This window comes from Quercus robur, chromosome 9 (genome assembly GCF_932294415.1).
Source record: "Quercus robur chromosome 9, dhQueRobu3.1, whole genome shotgun sequence".
Taxonomy (NCBI): domain Eukaryota; kingdom Viridiplantae; phylum Streptophyta; class Magnoliopsida; order Fagales; family Fagaceae; genus Quercus; species Quercus robur.
Genome location: NC_065542.1, coordinates 18627954 through 18639550, shown reverse-complemented (window position 1 = coordinate 18639550; position 11597 = coordinate 18627954). Strand labels below are relative to the sequence as shown.

Below are 11597 nucleotides of genomic sequence, written 5' to 3'. Positions count from 1 at the left end.
AGTTCAATTCAAAGGCTTTGCCACGTCAGCACTATCCGCTACTAGTACAATGGAGCGAAAAATCGTTAAGTTGGAATTTGAATTTGGAACGGTAAAAAGAAAGTAGTCGTTTCGATATGGGATCTCTGCCGTTTTCGGCGAGTATTTTGGGCCGAGAACAACCCGAGCTTCGGCCCATGTGTGGAACGTTGGTCTGTACCCAATACACAAAACGACAATTTGGGCCCATTCAGCCTCTTTTTTATTTTATTTTTTTATAAAAAAAATAATAATAAACAATTCATACTTGTTTTTTTGTCTTCAAAATAATAGACTTTTTTCAGAAAAACAAAGTGAATCTAAAATTAAATCTCCAAAGAGAGTAATGGATTTTTTTTTTTTTCTTTTTTTAAGAAAGCCATGAACAATGTTGCAAAACAATCATCCTCGTCGCCCAAAACAATGGCAAACCCATTTCCCCAAACACTCAAAGATCAAAAGCAGAAAAATAAAAAATAAAAACTCATGTATTAAAACTCGTACTACATTTCCCTACACAATTGAATACTGCACAAAGGCTTAGAGCGATAGCCACAGCAAAAGATCAGGTGTTTGATATCATGTCTGTTCAACGAATCTGAAAAAAGCTTCATTCATGGAAACATGATAGCAGTAGTACATGTCACATTGTTGGTACAAATATCACCAATCAGGGACAAAGGAGAAATATTAGCTCAAAGGCCATTGTTGTTCTCTTTTTCTTCTGGCTTTTTTCTTCTATGCTGGACAGGACTTGTTGGAGGAAGAATTACAGACTCCTTATTCACAACTGATTCATCCAATTGACTGGCATTCCTATCTCTTAATGGGTTGCTACTATTGGATGCTGCCAAACGCATAGCCCTCGGTAACTTCAAAGGAATATCTGCTACCTCGCTAGCACTGTTACTTTCGGGCTTCTGAGGGACATCAGTGTTTTCTGGCTGTGAGGAAGGTGGAGGAGGATCAGAAACAAGCACAATAGTAGATTTCCGCCATTTCTTTCTCTGAATAGGCTTTGGTGCATTTGGCTTGGCCTGTAGCAAGTTAAAAATTATGATCAACAAACCAAACAGATTTCTGTAAGCGGAATGAGCATGAGAAGTAAATCACAAGAATAATGAGATATACAAAGGAATAATACTAATAAGCTTATCGAAATTAGGCAAAGCTAGAATGAGACATACCAATTTGTTTCCAATGTCAGCAAGAGCCTTCCTTCTAGGTCCGTTATCATCATTTTCCTCAACAGGCTTCTCAACCAATGCACTTTGTAGTAACAATGCTCCCTGAGAAGCAAGACTGTGACTCTTCTCAGTTTCATCAGAACCTGAGCCACTCCCGTTCCCTTCAACACTCTCTGACTCTGGTGAGCCACCCAAGTCCTTCAAAACAGTTCCTTTGTTGGCACACTTACTAGGCAAACAACCACACAAAGTCCCACAACTACCTCCAGAAGCTCGGCATTGGCATTTCATAGTTTTGCAAGAAGAGAATTTACTACAAGAGCAGCAAACACCTGATACAGCAACAATTCCCTCACCTGAAGTGTCTAATTTCAAACCTCCTGAATCTTTGGTATCTAATGTATTGGATGCTACACTTGTTCTAGAAATCCTTTTCTTAATAGGTTTTTCTTCTTCTTCTTCTGACTCTACCACTGACTCTACCACCCAATCATCATCGTCGTTATTTCTTTCAATATCTGAATGCTCTGATTCAGATGTATCCATGTCTTCCAATATGAAGGAGCTCCGGTAGCCCTAAAATCATGTATAGAATAATTCAGCCAGAAAAATACAAAAAAAAAAAGAAACAATTTTTGGCTGATGGTAAAAAAAAAAAAAAACAGAAATAGAAACAATTGACCAATAATATGTGACTGGAAATCATGTATTTAGAATAATTCAGCAAGTAAAATACCCAAAAAAAAAAGGCAAACTATTTTTGGCTGTTTGTCAAATAGAAGAAGAAAAGAAATAGAAACAAGTAACCAATAATATGTGACTGGAAATTCAGCAAACATTGTTGTCCACAAGTGTAATTAAGAGGCCTACAGAAGGGTGCGCTTACCTGCTTGCGCAAGTCATACTTATGCCCTCCATTGTTCAGGTCCCCATCCATTGCCATTCTCATTTTCAAGGCTGAATTCTATTGCAAAGTAAAATAGCAAAAAAAAGAAAGAAAGAAAAAAAGATAAGAATAATAACAGACAATCATTTCCAAGAAAGTCAAAAGGTTTGCATTTTTTTATTATCAGATAGAACAGTGGGTAATGACATTTAGGCAATCTTTTAAAAATAGTGCATTTGTTTGCATCAGATGCATAGCCAAGGAAAAAGGTTCTCTTTCAAATTGCAAGCCAGGAATAATTCATCCATTCAATTACCAGGTAAAAATATTAAAATAAGTTTACAAATCAAAATGGCATAGAAAGCTATATAAAATTTTAGAACACCAAATGGACAGTTTAACAACATATGATGTCACTTAATAAGCATAGCTATGTTGATCCAAATCCAATTTAATGAAATAGATGGCCCACCCAAATCCAATAGATGTTATGTATATATGTAGATTGTATCACAATTGTTTTTTCCCTCTCCCAAGATATATTACTCATGGCCAGATTAGAGGAATCGTAAAAGGCATGGATCACACTGAGCCATGCACTTACCTGTGACTTCACTTGATGTATAAGTTCTGCTTTTTGCATCTCCAACTGCCTGACATAACTACTGAGTCTCACAATCTTTTCCTTCAAATCTCTTATTTCTGAGTCCTTCTCTCTATAGGCAACTTCCTTATCTCGTACCATGCACCTGGTGAATGGAGAGAAAAAATCAGTTAAATTTATCACAAAGAATTTATTTAAAAAACACATGAAAAAAAAACCTTAAATTTTGGCAAAGTTAGCAGTACAAACTTTGACTTGACAAAATTACTACCTGGAGGAGGATGCTAAATTGAACAAATAATTCATTATATTTTTTGCATCAGCAAGGGACCGGACTTGGTTCCAACGACCCCGGCCACTAAAACCCCGCTCACGCTCTTCTGCTTCTGACAACTGTGACGCCATCGAAACCAAGGTGCTAGATGAAGTTGCAAGCATGTTTTCAAGTGCAAAGATCCTTGAATTTCTTGCACCAGGAGATATTGCATCAGGGCAGTCACTACATCAAAAACAATTTAATAAATAAAAAAAGAGAACAATGTTATTTAAGCATTGGTTGCCATCTAATGATAATCTTAAGAAACCCAACAGAGAACATTCAATTAGGAGGAAAAAATCACCTTAATTTTGATTGCCTGAGCAAGTCTGCTTCTTCTTTCAATCTTGCAACCTCCTTGGCCATCGTTGCCCTCCTATAATACCAACAAACATCACTTGGATCAACTCAGGCAGTAAAAGAACTGAGTAAAAGAGCCATTAAAGTCTCAACATTCCATGTGAAAATTTATATTATACAAGCAAAAAAAAAAAAATTTCTGGAGTTTCTATATCAAAGGATAATAAAATGTACTAAGCACGAAACCAACGCTAAATTAATATGGCTACAACAAAGAAATTTCAAGCATTAGAGACAACATTGAGTCAACATTAATTTAACCAAAGCTTGAAAGAGATTAATATCCAAATCTTCTCATCTAAGGAATAATGCCATCAAATTAAATAGAGTTCCATTTATAAAACATTAAAGTTGTATTTTAACCGCTTACAGAATGTTGGTTTTTAAAGAAAAATATTTTCAATCAATGGAAAAATAAAGCTTTGTGAAAATAACTTCTAAGTACTCCTCTTCATCATTTTCACAAATAAAATGGGCAAAAAAATAAATAAACTTGTTAGAGTTTAGACAGAAAATGCATGAAACTACAATGCAAAACCATTTAAAGATGCCTATCAGAATACACAAAAACCTGCAAATAGATTATATACACCCTGTAAATCTGACCAACAAATTTTATATATATATATATATATAAATAAAAAATAAAAAAAAGAAGAAGCCTTTTGATCAACACACCCAAGACACTAAAAGAAAAATCAAATGAAAACTGATCATCTTCAACCTTGTCAATTCCAAAAAGCACAAAGGCATCTAAGTGAATTCCTAAAGTGGAAGAATTGAAATAAGGACAACTCACTCTTCCATTTGACGCTCATACTCAGCACGTACTTCATGTACCCGCACAGTAACTTCAAGCTCATGCTCAATTGCCTGCATCAAAGCCTTCTCAATAATAAAAATATGTTAGTAAAAGAGAGAGACATCCCAGATTCAACAAAAACATGAAATAATGAATGACATCCCATTTACACATTTACACATCATTGTGTACACAAAGCAATCCTCCTAAAACAGTTTTTTTTTTCCTTCTTGAAGTACTCCTTATACATTATAAATACCTGAATTCCAGGACCAGTGCCATTTCCAGCACCTGCACATAATAGTTTACTTGTTAACAAATTATAATCAACATGCTGCAGAGAGAAGGGAGGGGGAGTGAACTGCATGATGTAGTATATCTCCTAACCAGAAGTTTCTCGAGAGGAAGCCTTTCGAGATTCTAAAACATCTTTTAGCCTTTTTGTAGCCATAGAAGCTTCTTCTGTTTTTCGTTGCAAAACCTGGCATGAAAAAAAAAATGTATGAAATAACTCTCTTGAACTGGGAAAACCATATCATCCTAGGCAAACATCACCTTACCATTTTTTGTCTCTGATTCAAGGCTAATAGCTTATGCATCTCATACTCATTCCTTCTCCCCTCTTTCTTAAGCTGGCAATTGACAAAAATGAAATCCAAATGACTAGCTATTGTATGATAATAAACAATGTTGATAATACAAGACACGATAGTCAAGCTATTCTATGCATAGCATCTTAAAACTTAACAAATAAAAACTATATCTATTGTTCAGCATCTAGCAAAAGCAGATATCTGCTGTCTCATAAAAGTTCAAAATGGAAAAATGGTTTAAGTTAAAATCTAGGACTCGAGAACAATTCTCCCACATTTAAAAATGATGTCACTTTTTTTTTTTTGGGATAAAATGATGTCACTTATCAACACAAATTATATTTTAAGAATGAACTTTCCAAAGACAAAGTTGAACAAGATTTTATATCAGTATTTCATAATGAAGTACATCAAAAATTATTTCCTAGACTTCATGTACATAGTGAAAGCCCTACACGTAAGCAGAGGTAACACACAATGACGATAAAAACAACAGTCAACTATACACAGGCAACTTTGTTACACAAATATGTGCTTTTTTATTATATCTAATATCTTCAATTTATATTGTTTTGATTTTTTAAGTAATCAACTAGAGAGAAATTACCTGGTTTCAGTATGCTGCACTCAATGAAATAACAGCCTCAAAAAATGACTCACAAGTTGCATTCAATCATAATTTCTTTTGCTTTGTAAAAAAAAAAATTGAAATAAAGAAAAAGTTGTCATAATTTGATAAAGCCAATTAAAAAACACGTAGAGAGGGAGAGAGATGGGTAGACACATAGATTGACATATGTATGTATGGTTACACTCTACCATATCCATGACCAGACCCTAAGAAAGATGGGATCTAAGAGGCCCACAAACAAAGTTCAACAGTAGATACGACCAATAAAGTATGTTGAGCATCAAACACTTGATTCTGAATCATGTAGATTAATTTTATGTTCTTCATCCAGTTACTGTAACCTTAGTTTATATGCATAAGAATATTTTATTTTTAAATCTTTCATAAGTGAACATTCATACCCAACTTTCATCATTAAGCTTATGCAATCTATATCCAGTATTAGCATTTAATCTCTAAAGTATTATAAAGCCATCAATTGAACATGCAAGAAAGGATCACTCTATAATTTTTGCATACCTGGAGAACTTCTTTTTCTCGTGATGCCTTCCATAACCTAAACTGCTCAGACTCTTGCTTAATCTTATGTTGCAGTTGAACCTATAAAACACAATACAGTACTATAATGAGAAAAATGATTATTTTATCTACTTAAAATAAAAAATTATTATTGTATCTATTTGACTGCAACAAGCTCCTCTACAATCAAATTGCACCTTTTGAGTCTTTATTCTGTGAATCTCATCTTGTAATCGTCTTGCTGCCTCATCACTCTTTTGTTTTTGTCTCAAAAGTTGAGCTTGAGCATCCTGTTTCTTCTTCAACTCTGAAACCTGCAACAAAAAGTATATGAGTCCTGAAATTGTAAATGCCATTGAAAGGGCTAAAGTGGTTCAATTTCAACATTCACCTGTGCCTCCAAGGCATTTAACTTTTGAAGATATACTTCCTTCAACTTTTGAGCACCATCATCAGAAGTAGACGAAATATTTGCAAGATTGTGTCTCAGTTCCTCAATCTCTCTCTGCCAATTAACAGCATAGGTATTTTAAAAATGCCTTACTAACAGGACATTCAAATCAGAAGCCAAGGCTTACAGAAAGAGCACTGACCTGCAATGATTTCTTCTCATGTTCTAATTCCTGAACCTTCTTCTCATAATGATTTTTAAGAACCGAAGTATCAACACTTCCAAACCGCTTCATTTCAGCCTTCACAGAGTAAATTATGACAGATGTGAACAGCCACAGCAACAGACAACAATGCAGATCCAAGAAATGTAAATATTTAGCACTAGATTCACAACCAAATATGTAAATGGCTGAGACTATATAGTTGTTATTTTTTGTCCTGATAAGTTTAAGATGCCCACAAACTTAAGCTAGTTATTTATTAGAAACTTTTTACAAAAGTCTAGTGATTCGTGTGAAGTCTTTCAAAGGAAAACTAAAACATGTCCCATTTTATGAATCAGAAAACATCTATCAACAAAATGCTTTAATCTCCTTAAATCAAACATACAAGTAAATCTAGGTAGCCAAGATGGGGTAACTAAAAATGTGATTTTGTTTACCTCTTTCTGTTCAAGTTTTTTGTCCAATTCTTTGAGCTCCATATCTAATTTTTCTTGGAGAGAGGAATGTTCTAGCTCCTTTTCTTCATCTACAGTCTCATCTGTACATCAGTTTTATATAATTAAATTTGCTCATTGTCAAGTGGCCAACTCTTAGGATGGAAGATAAAATGCAAAGATCACTACAACAAAAGGAACTGTTGAGCAAAGATGCCCTGTCAAATGCAGAATATTCCTAACTACTGTGGTACCCTAATCACTAAATATAAAATAAAATAAAAATGGCATGACACGGCTTTCATCCTGTGGAAAACAACTAATAAGGGATTGGCATTAGTTGTAACAAAGAGCAATGTGTTCAACAAAATGAAAGACAGTAAAACAATAAAAAGAGCTTTACAAATGCTACCTGGAATATTCATGGCTTTTATGTCATAATCAGATGAAAACTCGTTAGTACATGGAAATAATTCGTTCTTTGAGTGGAGCCCATCATCATCTAAGTCAGCACATTCAACAAATCGACTGCGTTTTGAGCTATTCAAGTTTTTCAGATGCAATAATTCTCCTTCTAACTCTTGAATTTTTGAGGCATAATTTTTCAACACGTCAAAATCCTGAAATAATTAATGATGTTGTGTCAGCAAAGTCTTTTCTTTCATCAGAAAAATGCAATAACTTGAGCAACCAAAAAAAACAAAAAAAAAAAAACAATGCACTCAAACCTGATTTGAACTAGAATCGATCTCATCCCAAGATTTACCATTTCGAGCTAATTCAATTTTCATGACCAACTTGTCTTTTTCAACCTGAAGTGTTTAATGTAGGTGAGATCATATAGCTGGATTTTAACTAGTGTAGGGAAGATTATAAGAAAATCATGACATCTTATATAACTACTAAAGAGAATTTTGAATAAAACCTGAGCATCAAGAGCACGTTGTGTTAAATGCTCAAAGGTAACTTTACGTTCTTGAAGCTCCCTGTGTAACTCTGCATTGCTTGCTTCAAGTAAAGATATTTTGTGTTTGAGAATCTGGAAAAGCCACTAAAGGTTAATAAACATCCAAAACCAGCAAATTAGGACCTTAGGAGCACAAACAGACTTTTATCATTCAATGACATACCTGGAGTTCTTCAAATGGTGCATTCATTCCACCTTGATAAAATAGAAGTTCAGTCTGCAATTGCTCAATTTGGCTCCGCATTCTTTGCATTTGGGCTGCCATTGGATCACGATTGATCTAAATTAAGAAAGAGAGAAAGATCATCAGAAAGAGAAGCATAACATGTGGAGGTGAAAAAAAGAATATAATTATGAGAGAATACTTACAACTGCCTTGTTCTGAATGTTGCGAGCACGATTTGCATACTTCAATGTGTTCAGGGTTTCCTCAGCATTTGTGTCGGCAGGACTTACACAAGCTTCAATCAATACAAAACATTGTAAACATTTTTTAAAAATTTTAAATAAAAAAAAAAAAAAGTAGGAATTACAAGAAAGAAAGATTTAAGATGCTTGAATAAGTATATTGACACATACCAATCATAACCGTTTTGCTGTTTCCTCCAAGAGAATCCTACAGATTCAAGTTTCAATAAACAATCATGAGAGAATTTTTTACAAAGTCAAATTTTCACTTTAAATATCAAAAAATGTTAATATTAACCCTTATTGCAGTCTCCATATTACACCTTCTTACTATGTTTTCTTGTGTTATGTAAAATATAATGTATTAATCCAATTTCCACAAATATTTGCATCTATCTGAGCGTAATCAAAAGCCTAGGTCAATTTTCTTTATGTATACTTGTTTTCTAGTAGATCATCTAGATTCAACAAACAAAAAGCATTCCCGTTTAACTGACCATAGGTAAATGAAGTCCATTACTTACATGTGTCTACATAAAAAGTAAAGAGATTTAAGAGCTTTAAAAAATCTTCAATTTTCATTGGTACAAACAAATTTTGAAAAATTATACTTACAATTTAGGTAAGAAAAATAAATATTTATTCACTTGCCTGTAACAAGCGTGTTAACTTGCTGTCACGATATGGAACGTGACCTCCTTCTTTCCTCTTCTTTTCATCTCCCAAGGCACTTATCACATTGCCAAGTGCCAATAAACCCTTATTGATATGAATTCCTACATCAAATAAACTATTAAAACAAACACAAACAGGAAAAACTCCAATTTAAATTATGTAACATACTTATCTTCCATATATCACATTCACAACAGATAGCTATTTTAGAATTTAAAACTACAAAACTATAGATGTTCATCTTGCCACTATCTTATTAACCATATTGTAACAGATTGAAACCCCTAGACTAAGTCTCTAGCATCCTACCTTCTTTAAAACGCATGCCATCTGCACCCGTTCGTTTTGCCCGTTCAGAACCAGCAAGATCCACTAAATGCAGTTTTGCACATAATATGTCATCACCAATGTCTTCATTTGTTACTCCGGCTACGAAGTGAGCAACTTTCTTTTGCTCCATAGTAATTGTAAAGATAGCATGTGAGCGACTGGAAAACGATACAAAAAGTTAACATGAAGTTCAACATTATAAATTATACAACTTTCAACATAATAGATCCTTAACCGTTAAGACTTCACCCTACACCTAGCACTTGCAAAGAGGGTGCCAGTTGAGCTAAAGCTCATTGGCAACAGTTCAAATTATGAAATGTTCATTTAAAACTACAAAGCTATAGATGTTCATTGGAAACATTTCAAAAATATATAGCATTATGAAATTTGCACCTTGATTGGCTATTCATATTAGTACTCCCAGTGGCACGAGCGTGGGAACCACGAGATAGATATGTTGCCATCTCTTCTTTTGTCCTAACTTCTGCCTCGGTGACTCCAGCAAGTGTTATTCCTCCATTCACCGTTTCTCTAATTTGTATGGGAACCCTTGCAGGCCCTGCATGCTTTACTAGAGCTGCCCCTTCAACTTTAGAGAAGACGGGCGAATTTGGATCTAGTAAATCAAACACTTCTTCCTTGAATATCTGTCATCACATCATACCACATCAAGCAAATAAACTCAAGTAGTGAAGCGAAGGAAAACAGAACAAAACAAGCTAAATAGAAGTATTTCTTTTACCTCAATAAATGAGACTCTAATCAAAAATTCTGTCGAATCTTTAGTTACTTCAACTCTTTTGAATATGCTTTCCATTACTTTAGGTATGACTCCTACATTACTTCCCTCCCCTGAATAGTTAGTCCCCATGGTGTACGTCTTCCCCGACCCCGTCTTAAAAAACACAAACAGAGTAAACTCAGCAATGTATCAAAAAATATATTCGAATGTTCTAACTGTATAAGATAAAATGAAAGTTGTACCTGGCCATATGCAAGAACAGTGGCATTATAACCATGGAAGAGTGCATCAACAAGAGGAGAAACACAATCATCGTATAATGCAGAACAGGGCGAGCCAGTACTACCATAAACATAATCGAAGGTGAACGAATGCGAACCAATTTGCACCTAATTTTAAACACCAAATTTCAAAATTTTAGCAGCTCAATCATACACAGAAAACCTAAAAATTTCAAATTCGATCAAAACTAATTTTAAAAAAATCAAGTACCTGAGGTTCACCAGGAACCACTGAAATGCAATCTGTACAGCCAAGTAGAAGCTCGGACGTAATCAAAGGCCTAACGTTAACCGCGACTCGCACGCATTGTGAAGAATCTACACTTTTCACTTCCAAATTCTCCATCTCCAAACCCAAATCTCAAACCCTAAATAAGCAAATCCCCCCAAATCCAAAAAAACGAACAAACAAAACAATAGCAAAATTAGGGTTTATCAAACAAAAAAAAGTCATCCATCTACCCAAAAAAAAAAAAAACATTTATCATTCAGCGATTGAAATTAGGCTGCAATGCGAAGAGCAAGATTTGAATCGTAGAACATGTAAAAATGCTATAAAATCTGGATTCAAAGATTCAATAGCTTGAAGATGAGCTAATGAAACTTGGATCTGAGAGTTTCTGAGAGAGTACCTGTAGGAAATGGAAGAGTTAGAAGTGAGCGAGTGATATAGAATTGGAGAGTGGAAATCGAAGAAAAAGTCTCTCTGAGAAAGAGAGAGAGAGATTGAGAGAGATCGATGGGCTTTTTTTGGTTGCGTTTGTTTTGTTTGGTTTGGTTTTTTTTTTGAAACGAAACAGAGAGAGACACACAATGGGGGGGGCCTGACTGAGTTGTGAGAATTTGAAAGCGGACGAGAGGGGTTGAATTAAAATGAATTGGAGAAAAGGCGCTTAGGTCCGAATTCAAATATAGCATTGGTCACGTGCACGTCATGTGCGTTGGGAAACGGTACTAATTTGCGGGCATATTTGGAATTTTCTTGGAGCCGGCCGAACAGGCTGGCTGGCTGGCCCGCTTTAAATGGATGGTATATTCACTATATTGGTATCGGATTGGATTATCGATTATGGGTGTATTTAATAATCCAACTCAATTAGTAATTAATTTTTTTTTTAAAAAGAGCTACACTTAGCTAAAAAGTCCAAAAATTTTAGGTTAACCCAACTAAGTTTGTACACGCATTTGGATTAGTTTTTTACTTTTTTTTTTTTTTTTTTCAAT

At 34.5% G+C, this 11597-nt stretch overlaps 1 protein-coding gene across 1 annotated transcript; it reads right to left on the bottom strand.

Moving 5' to 3' along the window:
* Window positions 1-488: 488 nt before the first annotated feature.
* On the bottom strand, window positions 489-11215 carry LOC126698195 (kinesin-like protein KIN-4C). Its single transcript, XM_050395241.1, has 28 exons — window positions 11006-11215; window positions 10585-10741; window positions 10335-10481; window positions 10093-10245; window positions 9744-9997; window positions 9327-9505; window positions 8994-9118; window positions 8514-8550; window positions 8304-8395; window positions 8098-8214; window positions 7893-8006; window positions 7696-7779; window positions 7380-7587; window positions 6971-7071; window positions 6510-6608; window positions 6308-6421; window positions 6114-6230; window positions 5917-5997; window positions 4734-4805; window positions 4561-4654; window positions 4433-4464; window positions 4171-4256; window positions 3316-3387; window positions 2967-3194; window positions 2696-2840; window positions 2092-2169; window positions 1206-1781; window positions 489-1055 (listed from the first exon to the last, which is right to left on the bottom strand). The coding sequence occupies exons 2-28, from the start codon at window positions 10717-10719 to the stop codon at window positions 714-716; spliced, it is 3882 nt and encodes a 1293-aa protein (XP_050251198.1). The 5' UTR covers window positions 10720-10741; window positions 11006-11215; the 3' UTR covers window positions 489-713.
* Window positions 11216-11597: the final 382 nt, after the last annotated feature.